This window comes from Coenobita brevimanus, chromosome 101, assembly GCF_032717465.1.
Source record: "Coenobita brevimanus isolate Jiangsu-jjx chromosome 101, ASM3271746v2, whole genome shotgun sequence".
Lineage (NCBI taxonomy): Eukaryota > Metazoa > Arthropoda > Malacostraca > Decapoda > Coenobitidae > Coenobita > Coenobita brevimanus.
This window is the reverse complement of record NC_137054.1, coordinates 1,649,999-1,674,822: the sequence shown is the minus strand read 5'-3', so window position 1 is coordinate 1,674,822 and position 24,824 is coordinate 1,649,999. Positions and strand designations below refer to the sequence as shown.

Genomic DNA, 24,824 nt, shown 5'->3' with positions numbered 1-24,824 from the left:
AGGGGGGAGGATGGTAAGGAGGGAGGGGAGAACTGTGAGGGGAAGAGCATTGTGAAGGAGAATGTTGGAGAGTATAAAGTTGTGGATGGAGGATATGAGGGGAGATATTTTAAGGTAGGTGAGAGGCTACACTGAAGGTGACATTTTAGTTCAGGTGAAGCAAACAGATATCTTGCAGTTTTTCTAATTCTTTTTACGCCAATCTATAGTTCAGTGCTGATATTACTTTTCTCTTTTATGTGTCGCGATGCTGGATACCTGTTGGCGTGGCAGAGGTGTGGGTGGACAAGGTGCGGGTGGCTATCTCCCACACGTGGCACTTCATGCCCCTCGATAAAAATTTGTGGGCCTTCAGGTGCGTCACAAACTACACTCTGTATTTATCTCCTGCCTCTTTACCATGCATGGATTTAGGTGTCGATGTTGAATATACATACTCCATTAAATATTAGTCCTACGTTGTGGCTGTATATTTATTTTTCACATACACATACTGTACGATATTACATTTTTGCATATAATTCCCTTGTTTTCCGTCCATGTGTTACTTCACCTTGGCGGGGGGTTACAATGAAATGCTCTCTAATTATTCTTTACTGGTGTGTTTATGCAGATGGTACCACCTGTGCTTCACCCACAACCACACCAGCACACTGATCCAAACCTTCCTGGACGGTAAGGTGGTCCAGCACGCCTACTACCTCGTCGACAGACCCGCCTTTGGGGACTATGCGGCGGTGGGAAATGGACAAGCCGCCGAGGAGAGCTTCAGTGGCGACATAGCACAGGTTTACTGGTGGTCTGGCATCCTCAAGTGAATCCTCCCTTATTAAGATAGAATCCCCCGTTACATTATATTTAGAGATAGGTGATATAGATACCCAGTTGCTTAGAACCGAATATTTACATGTCAAACTGAACGGAGACGATAACTACAGCAAACAGCAACAGCAGGAAAATATTAAAACAGTGAGGAAAACTTAAAATAATCCTTATGCTTGTGCTATACCATTAAAACTATCACTCTGTTTCTGCTGACCTTAATTCATATCACTACCCACTCTGACTAAAGACGTGTTACAGGTGAACGTCTGGGACAAGATTCTGAGCGACGAAGAGATTCTTGGGATGGCTTTGTGTCAGTCTGATCCGCAGGGCAATTTCATCTCGTGGGAGGCGGGCTGGACGCTCTACAACGCCACCCGCTACGACCAACCCCTCGCCAAGTTCTGCCGGGAGGAGGAGGGGAATATCTACTTCTGGTTCCCTCAGGTGTCTGACGCGGTGGCCCAGTACGTTTGTGAGGCTCTTGGAACACACTTACCACACGTCACCAGCTTGGAGGAGGCGCAGCTGCTCTACCACTTGTCCGAAGTCACCTGGCCTGAGTCTGATCACTGCCCCCTGTATTACTGGAGCGCCCTCAACGACAAGGACGAAGAGGACGTGTGGGTCGCTTCCTACGACAAGAAGCACGTTGACAACTCCTCCTACTGGTCACCTAATGAGCCGAATGGGTACAGGTATGTGGAAATGCTAAATTTAATGTTTTCGGTATCAGGTCTGGGGAAATGACCATTTATCTCATGCTGAGTTTCGGTGTGATCTAGCTGTATTTAGGACATCTGTGTCGATACATTAAGGATACATTAAAGTGTTCTAGAAATTTTAGCATTTTCTAGTTACTTCTGTGAATTCTGTGCACCTACCGACAATTTAGAAGCTTCTGATTTACAGATATAGTGTAGATAGCGTTGTAAGCTTCGAAACACTTTGTCGCGATTTGTCATGCCTACTTCACACTGATATTCTCTTTAAATACAATTTTAGTACAAATATCCTACAGTTTGCCCTATTAATGTTTGAAGACAAAATGCCGAGGAGGAGGTGCAGCGAAAGTCTCTTTAGTCACCTGGAATACAACACCTTAACTCTACAGGTATGAAAACTGCGCTGCGGTGCGACAGGACGGACTGATTGACGACGACTGCGCTTGGGACAGGTGCGCTCTGTGTACGTTCACTCAGCCGCAGCGATTCTCCTTCCTGGGAGCGTGTGAGCCGGAGCTGAGGAACGTGTATTTTGTGGCCTACCAGGAGGAGTACGGGGGCTTGATTTTCAGGAGCTACGGAACCTATCACATTAAGAAGACAAACGGAACCTGGATCTACATGGATTCCGTTTTGGGCCACAACGTAGCCACCATGGAGTTATTCGATCCGGATTTCCCGATGGGTCGAAGGTGGTGGCGGCTAAAACGAGAGGTGTGCGGGCAGGAGAGCGGAGGGAGACGACAGATGCTTCTCACGCCCTGCCTCCGCCACCACTACACCTGCGACGACGGTACCTGCATCCCGCACCATTTCCGCTGCGACCTGAAATACGACTGTCGGGACCGGAGCGATGAGATGGAATGTGAATTGATCTCCTTCCCCCTGGACTATCACCAGCACCTGCCACCTCGCGTCCCGGGGAAAGAGGACTCCAAACTCCCGGTCGTCATCAAGTTCATCATCAAATCCATCGACGTGCAGACGGTAGAGATGGCCATGAAGCTGTCTTACGAGATTGAGATGAGCTGGTTTGATAATAGGCTCAATTACTACAACCTCAAGACCAATGACAGCCTTAACAGTCCCCGTCTAGACACTATGATGAAGCTCTGGTCTCCCCTGGTCAAGCTGCTCAACACAGACACCATAGACTCCTCTCTTCTGGCCACCGACGCCGTTACTTTGGTCAAGAGGCAGGCTCCACCGCTGGGCAGAGACGAGGGGGCGGCTGCGGAAGGTAACAGAAAGAATACGCGTGTGTGTGTGTGTGTGTGTGTGCGTGTGTGCGTGTGTGTGCGTGTGTGTGTGTGTGTGTGTGTGCCGTGACCAATATTAGTCGTAAACGGATGGAATATTTTTTTCTCTGCCATCATGTCTTGGCGTCCTAGCTACCTACTATACTGTATTAGTGAAAACAGGATCAGAATGACAGCAGTGACTGATGATAATCGAACACTGTAGAGTTCAGCGATTATGCTTGGATAACCTCTATGAAAACACATCCATTGCCTAAAACTAAAGAATTCATACTATTTTCCTTCCCAGTGGACGTCTATTCAGGTGAGACGAACCCGCTGTCAGTGAGCCGCAAGTACAGCACGGTTTACGCTTGTCAGTTCGACCTCACTCTCTACCCCTTCGACTCCCAGTATTGTGACGTGCATCTGCAGGTGGTCTCAGGACAGGTGTCATTCCTGGACGTGCACCCGAACTCCTCCGTCACCTACCTGGGCAGCCAAGTCCTCAATGAGTATAAGGTAGGGGGATTTGTTGTTGAGTCGATAAATGGTACGGAAATGCGCTTGATGATCAGGTTCTTTCTATCGTGTCACTCTTCCCTGGACATCATATTACGACTGATACAGGGTTAAACTGATGATGATGATGATGATGACGATAAGTATGCCGTTCTCAGATTATCAAAATACAGATAGGGCTATGATGATGATGGTGACAAATATGCCCTTCTCTCATTATATAAATGTGTCTGTGATGATGTTGATGATGATTCTCTTCTCCAAATGAAGATACAGGGTAAGGTGATGCCGAAGATGGTGTTGGTGGTGGTAACAGCAGTGATGACACATTCCTTTCGCCAGATCGAGGAACTGAAGGTACTACTAGAGAAAAACTACCAGCCAGGGGAAGCCAGGATCCGTGTGCCCATGACTCGACTGTACGGCAACTCTATCCTCACCATTTACATCCCCTCCCTCATCCTCACAGTCATCAGCTATCTCACCCTCTTCTTCAGGACAGCCATCTTCGACGTGAGGGTAATGGTGGCCCTCACGTCCCTCCTCGTCCTTGCTACACTCTTCGCTCAGGTGGGGATGAGGATGAGGGTGGCTGGGAGTGAGACTGGGTGGATGAAAGTGTTAAGAATGTCAACTTTTTCACTGCAAGGATTTCTTCTTGTTTTAATTTTAGGCCCATCAGTCCAAGGACATCTATTAAGCTAACTAATGTCGAGCATTTTTTTTTTTTTTAGCCGTTTAGGTTAATGAAGGCTATATCTAACTTCCATGATTCAAAAAGTCTTTTAAAAGCTGAATACGGGATCTAAAGATAAGTAGAATAAAAATTTAAAAGATATCCTCGTAGTAAAGTAGTTTAACCTCTTTCTGTTAGCCAGAGTACATCATTTAAAATATATTCCAGCTACCGCTAGGTAATCTTCCTCACCTTTGGAAAGCACCTGAGTAGAGAGGAGGTAACTGAAAGCTATATCTAACCCCTTCAGTTCAAGAAATGTAGGCCAAGGTGAATAAAACCGCCTGGAGATAGTAAGAGTGTAATGAAATCTAAGTCATCAATGGGAAGGAGTCAACAGCTGTCTTCATTATCCCATCCCAGGCTTCCTCCTCGCTGCCCAAGACGTCCTACTTTAAGATGGTGGACATTTGGCTCCTGTTCTGCGTAGGGCTCACCTTCTTGGTTATCATCTTCCACATCCTGATCGACAACCGCCTCTTCAGCCAGACGGATCTTAAAACCCCGACCAAAGTGAAGCCTCTCCCCCAGTTCCTGAGAGACGTGGGGAAAAAGGGTTTAAGAGGGAGGTGTAGATTGGCGCATAGCATTTCAGTAGAGCTGCTCGAACTGTTCGCCAAAGTATTTACCTTCCTTCTGATTGTGGGATTCATCATTGGCTACCTGGCTTATATCATATAGCGAGGGGGTTGGTTTAGAAAGACAGACGGGCACACAGACAAAAATAAAATAGCAACGTCGTCTTTGGCTGGGATGTAATATATGCAATGTATCTTTCACTTCTCCCCCTTTGTCATACCTATCCCTCCGTATCCCCATAATTATGCCATTCCCCTTCCCGTTCAAGGAGGTAAAGGTCGCAAAAGCTCCCGCCATCAAATATCGAACCCTTGTGCAGTTGATAGGTATAATTTAATTCACCTAACTCACGCCCCCTTCCCTTTGTCACACCACCTCCTCTCCATCCGCCACACATCATTCCCGTCTGATCTGTTACCCACTACAATCATCACCATCGGTTTCACATTCCTGATGTATTTATTTTCTAATCGTAAGAGTGTAACCACAGCAGCAACATTTTCCCTTTATAGCGAATATATATCGTGTTGAATTTCAGTTTAGTATAAATGAAACGTTTGGACGTAGTTCTGCGTACCCTAGTAAAGACTCTGACAAATGTTCGTCACTGTTATCATCACTACCATCACTGACAGCACCACAGTCACAGTCATCTTTATTATCACATTCATTATCACTACCTACCACAAGCACCACCATCACTACGAAAAAAACGACGTGTTTAAGGTCGAAGGACGTAAGGCGGACGAATTAATCAGTGTTTACTAAATGAGGTAGGTCTTATTTGTGACATTTAGAAACAACTGGCCCTGCCATATATGAGAAAACTTTACACATGCACATTCAGAAGTATAAAACGAAGTAGCCAGTATGAACAAGAAGGTCCAGTTAAGCTGTGTTAGCTCTGATGCAACTGTCCCTCTGGTTTGGAAGTGATATATTCACCTATGTTTGTCTGTCTGTCTGACTGTTTGTTTGTCCAGAGTCCAGACGATATCTCCAAAAGTTCTCAATGAATTTCAGTGAAATTTTGTGGAAGGCTGGGCCATGGGCCAAGAAAGAAGTGATTAAATTTTGGGGCGGATTCGAATCCGGATCCGGAATATCCCTCACAATATCTCCAAAAACTCTCTATGAATTTCAATGAAATTTTTTGGAAGGGTGGGCCATGGGCCATGAAAGAATTTATTAAATTTTGGGGCGGATCCGAATCCGTATCCGGATCCGAATTTTTTAATGGCAACTGGCGGAGGTATGCTCTCTCAGTGTGCTTTCTAATTGATATATAAGGTGCATTCAGTGGTACAAAACAAACTACACACACACACACACACACACACACACACACACACACACACACACACACACACACACACACACACACACACACACACACACACACACACACACACACGATATACTTTACCTTTTCCATCCTATTTAACAAAATATGCTGCACCTCTACACAGTTACGCTTCAGGTGATGACAGTATCGGTAGCTCACTGCATCTTACGAAAGTGAAATTATATCCAACAGCATTTCATTGTTCTAAAGCAAAGAAAGAAAGAGATCAGTTTAGTCATTAGAATAACCTAGTAATTTGTATGTCAGGGTGATGTTTGTTAGGGTACTTAGATTAGGTTTTTAAAATAAGTGTTAATGTAAAAATCTAACAGTATTAATATGAAACTAGTAGAAATATTTTGGAGCAAATTTAGCCTAATCTGTCAATTTTTATAGAGAAAAATATATATACGACAAGAAATTAATACACCCGCATTCACTTTAAACTAAGAGGTTAACCCTGTGCATCCGATTTTGTTATGATTTTATTCTGAACGCCGACGGACGATTTTATTCAGCATAGGGACGCCTTTTGAACTGGAGGGGTTAGATGTATTATTTATTTATCCTTTAACACACACACACACACACACACACACACACACACACACACACACACACACACAGTCTCCTATATGCCCAAAACGTCTGGAGGTTGCAAGAATAAACACACACACACACACACACACACACACACACACACACACACACACACACACACACACACACACACACACACACACACACACACACTAACGATGGGATTAATTCTACAGCCCATTATTCACTCTTTCACTGCAGGACGTCTCTCTAAGCTGAATATAATCGTCTGGTGATGGAAAAAATTACAGAAAAAAATACTTTGGAGCGAAATGGCTGTGGTGTCAGAAATTTTATGTTACAGGGAGAAATAATAAACCAGTGAAAAACAGGTGCTTGGGGGCTTCCTAAACCGTGTTCTGACATAGTTCTTAATACCTTTTCCTAAGCGGTTTATTTTTCATGTTTTATCCTAACTTTCTCGTATGTTATATGTTTTTTTATTGACATGATGTTCATCAGTGACATATATAGACATCTTAAAATCTTTCCCTGAGCGATTAATTTTCCATGTTATTGACTTGCATTCTCTTGTATGTTACTTATCTCACTTTATTATTGACGTGGTTTTTATAAGTGCCTTACAAGACGGATCGAGATGTAATGTGTAGAATGATTCGCCAGGGATAATGGGTTAAGAATCTCCCTAACACCTCTTCCTTAGCGATTTATTTTTGGATACGGCTGGTTAATATCCTTTCGTACGCTATTTATGCAGAGTATGGCAGTGTTTGAAGGATTTATATAACACAAAAGAGGACAATAAGGTATACTAAGCAAAATAAGTCGCTTAAGAAAAGGTGTTAGGGAGCTTCGGCTTAAGTCTCGGAGCTTCGACTGGGGTGTGGCAGACAAGTGAGTGTACCAAGGCTGTACAAAGGAAAGCAAACAGAAACGGTCCTTGTGGTTCATTTGTTTAACGAGAGAACACTATGACTAAATGCATTTCTACATGAAGATGAGGATAGGACAGTTAGTGCAAGGGTGGAGTGGTGGGAGGGTGTGAAGTAGGGGAGGAGGGGAGGGTGTTAAGCGAGGGGGAGGGGGAACGGCAGGGGGGGGGCGGGTGGAGACGAGGTGAAGAGGCACCTTCTAATCCATTACCGGGCGCAGTTGTAGATCAAACCCCGCAGCAACCAAGCATGCATGATGGTAAGATTTTTTTTTATATCGTTTCTGTGATTACATTTTTTTTGTGGAATGTTAATTTTATAGTTGTTTATTCTTGCATATGTTTTATTTTTTTGTGCATATATTTTTTTCAACGTGTGATAGTTTTGTCATGTTTCTTTTTATTTTCAGGATTTTCCGTTGGGCTGTAGACTGCGTGGTTTAAAAATGGATTTTGTTATTGTTGTCTTATCTCTCCTCTGTGGTGTGGTGTCAGGTATGGTGTTAAGCTTTCGAAGTCTTGAGATTAATGCTGACAAAGGTTTGTGTACTTTATTGGATCTGGAGATTTCATGTCTTTAGAAGTTTTGCTGTCTTTGTGACATACTAATCTTTCTTATAATCTTAATTAGTAATTTGAGAAAATGCTAAAGATATAACGGATTAGTCTCTTGTATTGTAAAATTTCAACCCCCTTTAGCTTTAGGTGATGGCGGCGATGGTAGCACTGCAGGTCTCCGGTGCTGTCGTTTCACTTTCGGTTCTCCGGAGTTCATTGAATGCTGCAAACAACAAAGGGGTTGTCCTGATGACTGCGACTTTGTTTTTAAAGATACAGGTAAAGTAATCTCCAGATGTTTCTTTCGGTACTTGAAAGGCAATATTTCCCATTAAGGTATGACTGATTACTGATTCATAAAGGTTTTCACACAGTGCTTACTTTAATGTTACAACCTTTTTTCAGTAACAAAAGCATGGGTGCGGCGGCTTGACTGCAGTGGATCCTACGAGTGTTGTGTGTACCAGACTGGCACTAAAGAATTCGGAGACTGCTGCGACAAATATGGCTGCTGTCCCATATGTGATAGGTTCTCAAACGGTAATTAGTATTGTGCAAAGGCTAGTAAATTTCTGTAGGATGTTATGCTTCACCCCAAGTATGAAGTCAGCGATTTCATAAACCTTTAAGTAGTATCTTGAAATGAATTTCGTAGTAATTAAAAATCTAATCGGGTGACATATAGTAGCTTTCGTGGCGTGGAAAGCTTGCTTGCGCTTTCCGTAGATGTTTCGCATAACCCTCCCTTTTCAGTGGTCAAGCTTGTTTAAATTTCAGGAGGATTTTGGTGTAATGAGGCTTTTCACTATGAAATAAGACATTACAGATTAAAGTTAAAGACTTTCTAATCGGCATGCTTTGACTGCATTGTTCCATTCGCAAACCAAGTAAGACTATCTTATTCAAAGCTTTATTGAGCCAAGCTTTTCTAGACTTGCTATGCAGCCGGGTAACTAAAAGGATTTTTTTTTTACGGTCTTCAGTTAAAATCTGTAAAACATTTTGCGTAAAAAATATATGGGTTTTAAGGGAATAACTGGAAATAGTACAGTATGTGGGGTTTTAAGGGAATAACTGGACATGGTACTTGGGCGATATTTTACGTAAAGTGGTGATATTGTAACACTTTAAAAGGTATGTTGTAACAGCTTACTATTGCCGAACTATTCATTCCTGCAAGAGGTGGCCACATTTAATCCACATCGCTGTACCATTTGACTGCCTTCCCTCAAACTCTCCAGTCTCTCTCCACTTACCCCTTCATCTCTTCCTTTGTTTGACTTAATATCCCTCTCCCCAGATTGCTGCTTCAACGGGACAACCTACCCCTTGGGCAAAGTTATATGGCATTTGCCGGAATGTTGCATTAACCTGGTGTGTGGGGCCAAACTACACGCGATAAAGCCATTCTTCACAGCTACTATAGTCCCAGTACAGATTCCTCAGACCTATGGTAAGATTCATGGTGGATCGATTGGGCAATTAAAGTAGGTGCCCGAGAAACTTGTAATTTCCCAGCTGCATGGCTCGTATTAGGAACTTTAAAAATTTTTTACTTTCCTGCAACGATGTTACATTATTTGAAAGTCTCATTCCAAGAAAATTGAATTGTATATCCATACATTATTCTGTAAATCCAGTACTAGACTTCTACATAAATTCCAGGTCAGTACTGTGAGGCAAAAGTTAGGTTCTGTGTCCAGGGCAACGGCGTAATTCGTGAGGAAGGTTCAGAATGGTTTGAAACTCCGTGCCGCCTGTGTCGGTGCGAGGGTGGGATAGTGACGTGTCGGTCAGTGAGACCCAAGTGTCCCCCCGCCCCTGAGCGACACTGCATACAGAGACCTGGGGAGTGCTGTCCCATCTGGGACTGCACACTAAGGTAAGGAGGGAAGCGTAGACATCGCCATAGGAGTTGAAGTTGTGTAGCAGACTCTCTACTTGCGCAGCTAAGAAAAAAAAAAATGGTTTGTACTATTTTACAGTAAATGACTATTTTACACTTAAAAAAAAAAAAAAAAAAATCTACCACAAGATCACTACACAGGACTACGTGTTAGTCATATTAAACAATTCTTATCGGCCTTTCAAGCTGGTAGGCCACATGAAGTCTTCATTAAACTGGTCCTCCCTTCTGCATATACATCACATTTGGCAATGCAGTGGGAAGCAAAGAAAATGTCTTTGCGTAAAGTGATAGGATATTGTAACATGGGATCAGCAGGGGTGGTGCCGGGTATAAGTATTATTTAGCTTTGCTGCAGATTCATAGAACTGAACATGAAGGCCACAAAATTTGGTTGTCCTCGGTAGAATGGGTACAAACATAGTGGTGCTACTTTATACCAGTGGGCATAATTGACGTGGGGAGCAAAGTAGAAACTAAATTCCTGAAAGTATAACTCTGAAATAGAGGGTTCTCAATGGTCATAGGAATTTGACAGTGCTGGTTATAGTATGATTTGAAATCATTGAAGTTAAGCCTTTATTATATATATACTGAACTAAACTGTAATAACAAAATTCCAGTACTGGATGTGTGGACGAGGTTGGAAACAGACACGAGGTGGGTGACGTGTGGCCTGACCCCGCCGACCCCTGTTTCATCCTCTCCTGCACCACCACCGGTATCCGGAGGTCCCGCAGCCCCTGCCCTTCTCTGCCACCACTCCCACACTCTAGATGTACAGTGGAACCAGTAGGCTGCTGCTTCAAGTGGAAATGCACGTGAGCAGTTTGCCTAGTGTGAACGCAGCACCTTTAGTTTGTTGGTCAGTAGGAGTTTTCGACCACCCACTCTAGAGTGGTCTTTGTAAAGTTTAAATGTGGCATAAAACATTTGCACTTAAATGGCCTCCACCCTCTTAACAGCAGGCACTTGTATTGGATATTTTCTTTTTACCCTGTTAAATGTTCAGTGGGTAAAACAAAACAAAGATGCCTTGCGTAAGCAGGGATGGTACGCACTGTAAATGGTAAATTATGCCACAAATATTTACTGGTACGTAGCAACTTGGCCTGTCCTGCTGTGTAACTCGATGTGACATCCTGAACTGACAAACAAGAGTACTGTATATGCTGGAATGTTTCTTAATCAAAGAGTTAGCAAAGTCCTTAACTTAACCGAACTTTTCAAAACCACTTGAGTGCAGATCTAAAACTTAGAACTTAGAATTAAGCAGGAATAAATTTGGAGCACTTTTGAAGTGTTCGGTTATTAACTTAGAGTTGCCAACTGTCAGTATCGGCATGTAACTGCAATATTTAATGAGTACTTATACGGAGTGAATTTAATGAGTACTTATACGGAGTGAATTAAGACGGGGGGGATAATACTGGATCACTTTACCACATTTGCTCAGCGGGTGTGTGGATTCTGCTGGAATGCGCCGTGAAGTAGGCGAAGCCTGGACAGACCCGGCAGACCCGTGTACAACCCGTATGTGCACAGACGGTGGTATAATAAACTTCCCCGTGCACTGCCCACCTCTGCAACCACAGCCTCACACAAGGTGTACGCGAGTCATAGTGGACTGCTGTGAAGAGTGGAATTGCACGTGAGTCTTGTTCGTTGCTTTTTTTCCCTAGATTTGTTTACGGATTGCCATACATTTTTCTTTTAATTCCTGTCAATTTCTGGCAGATAGGGGTGTTATAGTAACACCTTTGCTGTAGTTAATCCCCCTCATGGTTTGGATTCTAATCGTCGGTTGCAGGAATCTGTTATCTGATTTATTCTGAATAACCATGGGCTCATAAAAGCGGATGATAAATGCTTCCAAGTCCATCCCCCCCCTTTCCCCATGTAATGATGTGCCACAGTACTTAATAACTTGTAGCGGAGGGGTTAAATGTAGGTTTTACGTATAGTTAAAATGTTAAACAAAAATATCTGCACTGCTTTTCCGAGAAAGTAAGTCTTAAATACTTGTATATTGTACAAAAATAGCATTGTTTGGTCACTTAAAGACGGTGTAACGAAACAAATTTGCGTGACAAAATTTTGTATTTAAAATTGCAATCTGCAAATCTAGATACATGGAGAATGCCGATGCATGAAAGATCCTTACGTTAAACTGAGGAATTTCCCTTATAGCGATGTTCAATCTGGACAGTTTAAATTTCATAATGAAAAGGGTCTTGACTGGGAAACCTTACCATATCGGTGTCTTCACTACAGGAGCGGATGTGTGGACTCTAGTGGTAACGGGAGAAAGGAGGGTGAGGTGTGGCCTGACCCTACAGACCCCTGCTTCACCCTCGCCTGCACTACCAGCGGCATCCAGAAGTCCCACATCCCCTGCCCTCCTCTGCCACCATCCCCGCACTCTGGATGTACGCTAGATATTGTCAACTGCTGTTACAACTGGACGTGCTCGTGAGTATGTCTGCTTTCTTGGATTATAATGTAAATACGAACACTACAGCTGGCCTTGCGATGGTGATATACAATACAGATTAAGTGAGTTTCATGTGAAAGTAACTTTTTTTTTTTTTTTTAATCTACTTGGTGAGCTCACTAGTGCTTTATGAATCTGATGAGGTTTGGACGTACCAGACTGAGGCGTGTACGACCCACATATGTACTAAGAGTGGTATTGTTACTTTTGTCGTCTACCAATCTCTGCCAAAAATATGCAGATGCACGAAGAACATTGACCAACTGCACGTGGATTAGGTTATTCAATTTCTTGTGGTAAATATGTGGACACTGGGAGAGGAATTGACCGAACATAGTACGGTTGTGGTAAAAAATAAAGGCTAAAAAGTCACGGTATAAAGTAACCTTAATCGTGGCACATTAATGTTCATTGCACTGTTTGGACGTAATCAATTAACTACTGAATGCTTATGATATAAGTATATAATAGACAAAAAAAAAACTAGATCCATAGACTAGGCAGTTTGATTAAACTGGTCAGTATCATTTTTACAAAGTGGTTGTGTAGACTCGTTCGGATTGTACCTGACCCGTGTACGACCCTCGTGTACGATGCCAGTGGTATAAGCTTGTCATGCCCACATCTCGCGCCACGACCTCACGCGGGGTGCAGAAAAGTACGGCTGCCGTGAGTAGTGAAACTCCTCGTGAGTACTATACTGTAAATTTGCATGTGTCACAGCTGTTGTGCTTGTTAGCTTGTAAATAATACACTGCATCGGTGATAATGGATGTCTACACTTGGCATGAAATGGAGATTGCATTCCCTAAATAATTTAAGCATAAAATTGCCTTTTAAAAATTCATATTCGGATAAAGGCACTATATCTGGCCTTAAGAGCTAAGACAAATGCAGAAGAACAAGTTTAGCCTTTTTTGGCAAGACCTCCAATGGAAATCTTAAACCCCTTTGATCCTCTAAATTTCAACATTATTATACTTTTGAACTTTGACCACTGAAATCCGTGCATCTTGATGCTAATCAGAACAGGGAAGTAAATGGTTGAAGATCGTAACGGTCTGTGCCTAGAACAAATTTTACCACAAGTGGGTAGACGGTGGGGGTGGACTCTATTGATACCAGGAGACAGGTGGGAGAGATGTGGGTCTGCCACGCCAGACTCCTGCTTCACCCTCTTACACTACCACCACCTGCATCCAGAGGTCCATTAACTGTCCCCTCGCCTGCCACCACAACCACATGCTGGCTCTAAAGTGGACTTAATCGACTGCTGCCACAACTGGACGTGAACGTATGACTGCACTGACGAGAACTGCTGTCCCCCTTTTCTTTGTGGTGATATTGAAGATATGATCGGTGTAGCTGAAATCCTTATTTTGCTATAGTTCAAAAACCATCCTATTTGAAGTCTTAAGACAGCCTCTAAGGTTTGGATGTAAATCTGTTAAGTATTGGCGTACCTTGTATTTTTCATGGGTTGTTCGTCAAAAACTTAAAACATTTTTGCCGAGCTGAAGTAGGGTTTATTTAAATTGACGGGATTTTACAGTGCCGTATTTGGTGTTAAAAAAAAAAAAAATTGTATATATATTTATCTAAAACCTAGAAGAGACCCATGATCTCTTGAGAAATTTGAATCTGATTTTTCTCCATAATTCTATAGCTTTAATGAAATTGATAAAACTTTAACATTTTTCAGAGGGTGTGTGGACGAGTCAGGAATGCACCACGAACTTGGTTCAACGTGGACAGACAAGGTTGACAGATGTAAGACCCACATGTGCACTGAGAGTGGCATAATCAGCTTCCAGGTAGCGTGTGCACTGCCTCCACCACGGCCACACGCAGGCTGCACCTTGGTCACTGACGGTTGCTGCCAACAGTGGAACTGCTCGTAAGTCTAGTTTTAAGTCAGTGTTTTAAAGACAGTCGTGGAACAAATTTTCGTAGCAACAAATATAAGTAACCTTGCTTATGTCCTTGTTTAGATATACGTCTGTGTACACATCGCCATCAGCAGAGCAGACGGGAGTAAAGGATGTAATGTTACCTAGCCCAGACACCCTAGTCTTAGGGCGATTTAAAAATTTAGTACATCTGAAAGAGAATAATCCCACAGCGGGTGTGTGGACTCTGTCGGAGTTCACCATGAAGTGGGTACGACCTGGACAGAGCTCGGTGACCCGTGCACGACCCACATGTGCACACCCAATGGTAAAACTAGCTTCCCTGTGGACTGTATACCTCTCCCACCACAGCCACACGCAGGATGCACCAAAGTAGCTATGGGCTGTTGTGAACGATGGGACTGCAGGTAAGGATGGTTGAAAGTTTGTAGTAAATGTCAAATTGCTTTAGGTATTACAATGGTATGGCTGTCAAGGTAATGATGATTATTGAGAGTATGAAATCTAGGGAAATATGAAGATACTGGTTATAGCTGTTCGGAGAAGGTCAGCTGCCCAAGGGGTGATGATTGTACCTTGATCAGTTTGGTGCTATTTGCTGGAAGCTGACCAATGGAACGATTTCCCTTTTGTTTTCCTGATATCTATAACTGAGTATGGAGGCCCGTGACCAGATTTTTTCTCATTTTACTGGCATATCTGAAGAATTTGATCTATGGGAGAGTCTTGAGTATCTTAAATGTTTCTCAACAGATTCTGCGTTGATGATGATGGACGCAGGCGCGCAGTGGGCGAGGAATGGTCGGACACTCCCTGCCTCATCCACACCTGCTTTGAGTCCGGCATCGCCACCCTCGTCATTGATTGTGCCCCTATGCAGCCGCGCCCCAGCAAGCACTGCACATGGGTGCATGAGCCTCACGAGTGTTGCGGAATGTGGGAGTGTGGGTAAGTATAATCATTATTAATATTCTTGTGAACTAATTTCGGCGATTTAATTGCGGAATTGCTTTAGATTTGATTTCTCGCCAGTCGGAAAGGAACTAGGTAAAACGGATACGGTTAATATTAGAGCTCTAATTATTAGCAGAGTGGCCCACGTTAGCCGGAATAATCGACTGGCAATTATATAATTAACTGCCTGCCTTGTCAAGTAAAATAAAATGAACACTTGTCAAGACTTGTGGGGACGCGGTAGCACAGTGGTAGCGCGCTGGACTCTTAATCGGGGGATTGAGAGTTCGAGCCTCGCCCGTGCTGGGAGTGGTAGCTCGCTCCTGTAACCCTAGCGGGACTATATAGTCCAATACAGGGCTTGGCTCGGGGGAACTCCATTTCTCCCATTTGTCAAGACTTATAAAGTCTTGTGAATTAAGATGGAAAAATTATTTTAAATTAAGATGGAAAAAGTATTTTAAGCAATCTAGTTTATTTAACCTGATAATAGACATCCTGGGAAGAGAACCCGCCTGGTCTATGTAATGGCCGCCACCCGTATTAATGAGTTCTATTAGCCAAATGCCGGCACTACCTCAAGAAAATTTCTTTAACCCGTCAAATTGTGGGTGCGGAGAGTCAGAGTGGCTCGTATTTTTTTTTTTTTTTTTTTTTTTTATTAGCAAGAGCAAAGTGCTTCTCGTAAACCACATGGGGTTTCACAACCGTAACCTCTTATAAACAAGAATATGATTTGTTAGTTCATAAGGTGAAAGCCTCTCAGGGGATTTTCATATTTTTGGATAATCGCTTGGTGCAAACTGGGTTAAGGTGGTTTGCGTAAAAAATATTGAGCAGTGCATAAGATAAACTGGCTCTTACGCATATACATTCCGTACTGTTTTGGAAGGAGCAATAAACTGGCTCTCCTCAGCGGGTGTGTGGACGAAGCTGGTAGGAGACACGAGGTGGGTGATGTGTGGCCTGACCCTGCCGACCCCTGCTTCACTCTGACCTGCACCGCCACCGGCATCCAGAAGTCCCACATCCCTTGCCCTCCCCTGCCACCGCCCCCACATTCTGGATGTAAAATAGAAGTCTTAAACTGCTGCCACAACTGGACGTGCTCGTAAGTATGGTCTGACCGAAATAAGTTTCTGGTCAAAATGTTCGTTGCTAGAGTTGATGAATTTTGTCAATGATTCTTTTCTAAGGACGGTTTTCTAGCAAATGAGGACAGATGCTAAAAATTTCAATATTCTTTCTGAACGCGCATTTTCCTCGATCACTAGGCACTCTTAACTAGTATTGATGTCCCCGTCCCATATAATGCCAACAATCCCTCTTTAGTATTGACCATGAAAGCAGTTTCAGTATGTTTCTGAAAAAATTAGTATTTTTCGCCCAGCAGTAAGATTAGTCTCTAAACAGTATTTCTCGAGAATCGAGATTCTCATTTGTGGCTACAACGAATCGCCTTAAAGACCTTCGTATGACATTAGTTCCTCTCCCTAAGCAGCTCGGCGTGCCCAGACCCGAATAGTTTTGGCCGCGTGTGTGTGATTTACAATGACCAGTGTAACAGTGACGCAGACTGCTACAGGGGACGGTGTTGCCTCGTTGCGGGATGCGGCAGAGAGTGCGTTCCAGGTAAAAACAATTTTTTTCACTTGCATCGGTATAAAAGTTTGGCTTTTAAATTTATAAATGGCTAATGAAGCCCTGAATCTGTGTTTCTGCTGTAAAGACGAAGTTAATTAGGGCTTTACCTAATCCCACTAGTTCGGAAACTTCGTAAGTAAAGTCTCTCGGTTGCTGGATGTAAAGGATTATGCAGGCTGTTGAAAATTAAGGTAAATCTTAAATCCTTCTCTAGATGAGAAACCTGGATTTTGCCCAGTGATCTTCGGCTTCAGAGTCTGCCACAACCCAGTCGACGAATGTGCCATTGACAGCGCCTGCCCGGGAGCAAAGAAGTGTTGTAAAGGATACTGCGGCAGGATATGTGTAGATCCTTTGCCATAGACTGAGATACCAAAGACTTGTAACATAGCTAAATTTGAGTTGTATATAAAATGTATAAATAAAATATTTCATGTAAGCCTACTTTGTCAAGGTTTCTTCTACAATTTTTTTTTACTCTGAAAAACTAAAATTTATTTGGTTTACTTATGCTTACTTGGCCTTTATCTAAACAATATCTGGTTAGACAAATGGTCCTGTATGACTGAATTATCTAATGCAGAAAGACATAATCCAAGGATAGAACTGCATAGCTGTGAAAATATGAATAGGTGTTTCCACCCAAAAATTTCGAGTCTTGATGCCAAATGCCAGAAAGTCATCTGTAGACCCCCCAAATGACCATTCAGCGAAAACCATTATAATACAATCTGCAATAGAAAGTGGAAAAGGAGGACTTGTAAGTTATACATTTTGTACAATTTTCACAGCACCAAGATCGCTTCAAATTATCACTGACAGGGGAAGTAACATTAGTTGATACTACAGAGGTAAAAAAAAAAAATATATAATATATATATATATATATATATATATATATAATATATATATATATATATATATATATATATATAATGGTAAGGAATGTCTTTTCTCAAAAAACGGTATATTGTATAGAAGCTTCATCGGATGGAACTTGGGTCTCACAGCTTTAAACAAAACAGTGGTTGCATGAATTTTGGAGTCCTACTCATGAGGTAGCAATGAATCTCCTTGCTTAAAAATAAACTTCCCCTCCAAAATTACTACACTTGGCAATGAACCAGGATGAAAATGTTTTTTTTTTTTTTTTTCTTTTTTTTTTTTTTTAGTCCAATATAGCACTGGACGCAAGCGTGAGTCTGTAAGCACAAAGCTTTTACTCTCGAGGTTTTGTAATTCTTTGCATCTCCACTGTATATCCTACAACGGCAGAGCTTGGTTTTCAGAGTAGCTACTAATGTAGCCCGTAGTTCACACAGAATGTAAAATGTTATTTTATTAAGAAACTTAAAACAAAACTAAAGCAATATGTATGTTTACTATCTCATTTAGTGGTAGGTGGTGGCGACCATTATCCACTCACTTGATGTAGTGCTGCCTACTTCTTCCTTAGCCTTTATCATTCTTTTTCTGTGTCTGCCATCCTCTCTTCCTATTTCTCCCATCTTTCCTGTCACTACTTATTGCTTTTTTTTTTTTTTTTTTTCCCGTTACAGGTGGCTTTACATTGAGTGACAAGCCAAATGGTTTCCTGTAAGCCAAGAAACCATAAACAACGCTGGGTGGTAACCATATAACCAAACCATACGTGCTCCCTACGTGTCAAGTGGGTTGGTGGAGGGTTAATGCCCCTCCCTGTAAAACATATAACTAGTCAAATGGCCACCCCGTACGGGATTATGGTGTCTGGCAATAGATAGATAGATAGTATTTCATTCACGATGAAAATTCTATATTTTATGAAAGTCTTCTGATGCAAAAATCTGTAGATTAAGCCTCTTTTTTTCCAAACAAAATCCGACAATCTGAAATTGCCCTAAAAATCTGCAGATATCGCTGTTGATCTACCGATACATCTGTAGGAGTGGCACAAGGAGATTATGAAGGCTTTGATTGACAACTTAGGGTATGAAAGAATCTGAACTTTACACACACACACAAAAAAAAAAAAAGTGCCAGTGGATGACTGAAATTGCATGGACTGATACGGGTCGAACATGGCAGAGAACAAGTTAAGGCAGACTGTGACCAGAGACAACTGAAATGGAACGCGGTTTGCTAGATGCTGATTTTCCCTGTGCTTGGGGGTAGGAGATGCTTGCATGACTGGCAGCTGTGGAGCCGTCCATTTACACTGCAGTCATATTGTGACGAGAAAAGAGAACACAGTACGTCTAATGCGATACAAAGTCAACCTTTTCAACTAGAAGTCACTTATTGTTTCCAGACCGAAGGAGTTTATGATGGAGTCTTCAAACAAGCTCGGTTAATCCCTTTAGCCTGAGGACGTACTGTACCCTTGTACCCTCCAAAATTTGGTAGCTAGAAATGAATTGGTGGGATTTCAATCCGATGACAATTTAAAATTCTATTTGGACTTTTAACTACGTCAGATGAACAGAAGGATAGTTTAACAGCTACTAACCCCTAACTGTAATATCCTGACAACAGTAACGGAGTACAAAATATATCTTAGGACGCAAGTGGTTAGTTGGAATCCCTTAACCCCCTCCGTCTCGGGCAGTAATTTCTATTTTTCCTGTTACTTTTTAAGTGCCCTCATGAAGTGTTCATGAAGGCTGTATTTTAAAATGTTTAGTTAATTTTCTGGAATAAAGTCTAGTGACAGCAAAGATACAATAGGAAAAGGTTGTGTCCTTGAAGAGCCGGTTGCTGAGATGTTTGGTCTGAGCGGCGAGAGATGTCTGTGCGGTAGCACGTATTTGCATTATGTGGTAAAGAGGGACTCTCGTGTAGTGGCGGGGGGGCGCGGTAGCGCGCTGGACTCGTAATCGGGGGATTGCGAGTTCGAGCCTCGCCCGGGCTGCCGTGCCGGGAGTGGTAGCTCGCTCCTGTAACCCTAGCGGGGCTATATAGTCCAATACAGGGCTTAGCTCGGGGGAACTCCATTTCTCCCATTTCGTGTAGTGGCACTGATGTAACTTCATCCCGTCATCTACGTGCCTCGCAGATTTGAATTTTGAATGTGGAGAGAGACCTTCATGTGGTGACACTGATTCAACTATCTCCATGATTTTTTTTTTTCCAAATTTTAATCGTACGTCTGGCAGTTAGATGAGGTCCATCGTTATCCTTACCTTTTTTGTCATCTTGAAGCTACTTCGTTGCCAGTAATTATTTAACTGGTAATTTGAAAGCAGAAAAAGTAGCATAACACAAGAATATGGCTTTTTTTTTTTTTTTTTTTCTCATAAATCGTACGTCTGGCAGGTGGATGATGCCGGAAAAGCCCCTGTCTTGTGTGATGCTGATGGTGTAGCTATCTTGGGAGGGTGCCTCGTGGATCACTCTCAAAGGTATGTTTTTCTAAGTTTTTGTTTATTTATTGTATTCGTGGATGAAATACCAGTAGATATAGAACTTTAATTGTATTGAAATCGGTGCTAGAATTAAGTAAGAGGAGGATTATATTTGGAATCTAGGCAGACTTGATCCATCGTGTCCAATATGGCTTATGGAAACCTCGGATTCTTACTTCGATTTTCTTCCCATTAGACGGTAATTATTCAGCTTAGAACACCGTGGTAATCTAGGGATTATTTCAGGCTTAATTTGACCCCTGTAGTTCGAAGTCTTTGAAGATGAACAATATGCCAAATGTGTTGAAAGATTACTTGGTTTGTTTAGGGTACGGTGCACCTCTTTAGCGATTTCTGTATTTCGTTAACGTTTTTGCTGTCTGGTATAGTTTAAACTTTTTTTTTTTTTTTTTTGTAGTTTCAGTGTTTTACATGTCCCAAAGGATGTCCATTCAGAGTAAATCGCTAAGAGGTGCTAGAAGCCTTTCATCCTTGGTGCCCAAAGACGTGATTTATAGTCATCTGCTGACTATTTTTGTTCAGGATTTTTCATATAGTTTTGAAGTTTTCAGCCAGGGCCAGCCACATTTTTTTGTGGTAGTTTTTTTTTTTTTTCCCCCAGTAAGGATCAGACATGGGGTCTGTTACCGTGTTTCTCTTACTATTAATTTCAGTTGCTCTCTATTACTATAATAATTAGTGGTCAACTATTACTATTACTTTTTCATCAATTAATGTTGCCATTACTGTTAATATATTATTTACGATAACAGTATTAATTGAAAATGGTTATTATTTTCATTATTGTTGGGAGGCTGTTCCACGGAATGCACAAGTACTGTATGTCTGGATCATCTGATGACCAGTTGACCACTCTCTATTCTGCACGGTCTCCTGTGGTGTACCTGCAGCTTGGAGAGCAGCCAACAGGTAACCAAGGTGAGAAGGCTGTTTTTATTGATTATGGTAAATGGTGTTAAAGAAGTGTCTGTAATGGGAAAGTAATTCTGTATACAATTCTCTTACTTTGCCTTCTGTTACTATTAGATATTACTATTACCCCATGTCTGGTTAGGATGGACTTGAGATTTGCATTTTCTTGCACATATTGGGATTTTTTTCTTAGAATTTTATACTTTGCCCAGACAGTTTTAGTTTCCCTGCTATTTTGATTTTATGTAAATTAATTTTAGGGTAGAGGCTAAAAGGATGTATATTAGCATTAATTTACCCCTTCATTGATTGCTCCTCAGAGTTTTATTGGTCATTAACAACTAAAAGGAAATCACATGGTTTTTCTTTTCCTGCAAGTTTTTTCTTAATAGTATTGTCGACTGACTAAGACGTACCAAACCTTCCCAAACCAGAAATGACCCAAATATGCACAGAATAACTTCAGGATTTATTGTCGTTACCATCTTCAATCCTGTGCTTCCCCATGAGGAGTGTAGGAGCCCAGGGTTAGGCAAGTTGGTCCTGATATTTAAGATCTGAATGACCAGTCTCACTCATCCGTGAGTGGCATTACATGAGCAATAAACTCCAACCATCCCTTGGATATAAACCTGCACAGGCTCAGTCCGATTGGAATGCCTTAATTACCCATTAAACCACCAGGCCCCATGATTTGGTTACCCTGTATATGGTTACCCACCCAGCATAGTAAATGGTTTCTTGGTGTACAGGAAACCATTTGGCTTGTCTCACAGTGTAGAGTCACCTGGAGGCCTAAGGAAGATGAAAGAATGAAGGAAAGAAAGATTGAAGAGGGTGGAAGAAAGGAAAGGGCAGTCATCCAAGAGGAGCACTGTATCGAGTGAGTGGGTGGTGAGCACCCCCCACCTACCACTAATTGTCATTACCATTTATGTACCATATAAATCATATGTATAAATACAGTATATAATACATCATATACTGTACATATGTATATATATATATATATATATATATATATATATATATATATATATATATATATTTATATATATATTATTCCCTTGTACAAAGGAAAATGGGAAAAAGAAGTGTGTGGTAATCATAGGGGCATTTGTCTTCTTAGTATAATAGGAAAATTGTATGGTAGGATACTTATAGACAGAGTTAGAGAAAGAACAGAGAAATTAGTTGGAGAAGAACAGGGAGGCCTTAGGAAGGGAAGAGGTTGTGTAGATCAGATATTCATTCTTAGATCTTTAGTGGAAAAGTTTCTAGAGAAGGGAAAGAAGTTGTATGCGGCTTTCATGGATTTGGAGAAAGCATATGACAGGGTGGATAGACAAGGATTGTGGAAAGTGTTAAGAATATATGAAGTAGATGGGAAGTTGTTGAATGCTGTGAAGAGTATGTACGATGGTGCGAAGGCTGCAGTGCGTGTGGATGGTGAACTAAGTGAATTTTTCTCTTTGAAAGTTGGTTTGAAACAGGGATGTGTCATGTCTCCATGGTTGTTCAATCTGTACATGGATGGGGTAATAAAAGAGGTACAAGGTAGGGTAGTGGATGTTGGAGTGGCCCTGGTGAGAGAGGATAGTGTTTGGAAACTCCCTGTACTGTTGTTTGCAGATGATACTGTGTTGTTGAGTGAAGACGAAGGGGAGCTGCAAGGCTTGGTGGATGAGTTTGAGAGAGTGTGTAAGAAACGGAACCTAAAGGTGAATGTAGGGAAGAGTAAGGTGATGGTCTTTGAGAGAGGTGAAGTTAGTGAATGTACAGCGAGGTTAGATGGTGAGGAATTGGAAAATGTGAGTACGTTTAAGTATATGGGTAGTGTGATGAGTAAGGATGGAGGTTTGGAGGGTGAAGTGCTTGAAAGGGTACAGCAGGGAAGAAAGGTTGCTGGTTCCTTGAAAGCAGTGATAAGAAACAGGGAAGTGAGCATGGAAGTGAAAAAGTTACTACATGACAGTATTGTGATACCAACTCTAATGTACGGAAGTGAAGCTTGGACATTGTTGGAAGGACACAAGTCAAGAGCGAGAGCAGTGGAAATGAGTTATTTAAGAGGAGCCTGTGGAGTCACGTGGAGAGACAGGCTGACGAATGAGGATATAAAGGAGCGTTGTGGTGTGGATGTGGATGTGATAGGAAGCGTTATGAGGAACACACTGAGGTGGTTTGGCCATGTGGAGAGGATGGAGGGTGAAAGACTGACGAAGAGAGTGTATGTGAGTGAGGTGGAGGGGGGAAGAGGGAGGGGGAGGCCGAGGATGAGATGGAGGGATGGGGTGGAGAGGTATATGAGAGAGGGGGGTGTGAGTTGGGAGCAGGGCAGTGAAATGGCGGGGGACAGGGCGACTTGGAGGCGATTTGTTTGTGGCCACCCCAAACGGGATTGAGGCGTCTGGCAATATATATACTGTATATATATATATATATATATATATATATATATACCGGTATATATATAGATACTGTATGAGACAGCCCTAGCATGTATTCAATATGGACGGTGGGTGTTAGCGCCGAAGTGGTGACATGTGGAGAGGTGTATGGTATGTAGGAGGACTACTGGGCCTTGATAGCAGGCTGTGAAGCCTATGCCCAGAGTCGGACACATAAAAAAAAAACACCCACACACACACACACACACACACACACACACACACACACACACACACACACACACACACACACACACACACACACACAGGTCTACCCCGAGATACGATACCTCTAGATGCGATACCACGGCTTAATGATGGGGGTAGAAATACCACCTTACCCCACCTAATGATGGCCAAACCCTGGTTTAACAGTGGGTTTTCTTCCCCCCCCCCTTTTTTTTTTGACCGATTTTGATGATAGATTTAAATTTCGTGTTTAGGTTGATTTATAAACTGTTTTTAGACTTAGATTAATGTGTTTTAGTCATAGGTGGGGTGAACATTGTCATTTTGGAATACAATTTACTAAGTTTGATTTTTCCAGACATTTGATGATTTTCAAATATATTTTTGGGTTTAGGTGAGTTACAAACTGCTTTTAGGCTTAGTTTAGCTTGTTTAAAAGCTATTTGGGGGTTTAGGTTTGCTAGAAACTTGTTTTTGGACTCATTTGGGTGGATTTAGGACATTGTTGGGGGGAAACCCAAGTCTCAAAAATGCATCCCTATACTTTACATATTAAATGTATCCCAAGATATGATACTCTGCCAAGCGATGGATTTTTACCTAACCAATTGCATTGTTAAACCAGGGTATACCTGTGTGTATGTGTATATATATATATAAAATACTGTTTATGTATAGCTAACTATTAAGCAATGTTGGGTCTGGTTAGTACTTGGATGGGTGACTGCCTGGGAACACCAGATGCTGTTGGCATCCCTACGTGTCAAGTGGGGTTGGTGGAGGATTAGTGCCCCTCCCTGTAAAACAATTAACTCTAAGCCCTTGGCCACCCCGTTTGGGATACACGGCATCTGGCAATGATGTTTTTCAAGCCAGCCAAACTAACAGAAATCACCCTAATGCACTGGAAATGACACAGATGATTCATATACTGTAATTAG

General features: G+C 42.1%; 2 protein-coding genes across 2 annotated transcripts in view; both read left to right on the top strand.

The window, feature by feature from the left end:
- LOC145414883 (uncharacterized) overlaps positions 1 to 4,727 on the top strand; it is a 9,893-nt gene extending 5,166 nt beyond the window's left edge. Inside the window, exons 3-9 of the mRNA XM_080284300.1 lie at positions 274 to 355; positions 614 to 788; positions 1,084 to 1,523; positions 1,940 to 2,790; positions 3,099 to 3,310; positions 3,653 to 3,880; positions 4,410 to 4,727. Of these exons, the coding sequence (XP_080140426.1) occupies positions 274 to 355; positions 614 to 788; positions 1,084 to 1,523; positions 1,940 to 2,790; positions 3,099 to 3,310; positions 3,653 to 3,880; positions 4,410 to 4,727 (2,306 nt within the window). The remainder of the gene's footprint in view (positions 1 to 273; positions 356 to 613; positions 789 to 1,083; positions 1,524 to 1,939; positions 2,791 to 3,098; positions 3,311 to 3,652; positions 3,881 to 4,409) is intronic.
- Positions 4,728 to 4,869: 142 nt separating this feature from the next.
- Positions 4,870 to 17,291, top strand: LOC145414882 (kielin/chordin-like protein). The gene is made up of 14 exons (XM_080284299.1): positions 4,870 to 4,951; positions 8,162 to 8,299; positions 8,426 to 8,560; positions 9,321 to 9,473; positions 9,686 to 9,902; positions 10,550 to 10,747; positions 11,383 to 11,577; positions 12,201 to 12,398; positions 14,123 to 14,317; positions 14,543 to 14,737; positions 15,084 to 15,278; positions 16,177 to 16,395; positions 16,786 to 16,916; positions 17,143 to 17,291. Exons 1-14 carry the CDS (start codon positions 4,870 to 4,872, stop codon positions 17,289 to 17,291), a joined length of 2,400 nt encoding a protein of 799 aa, XP_080140425.1.
- The last annotated feature ends 7,533 nt before the right edge of the window (positions 17,292 to 24,824 follow it).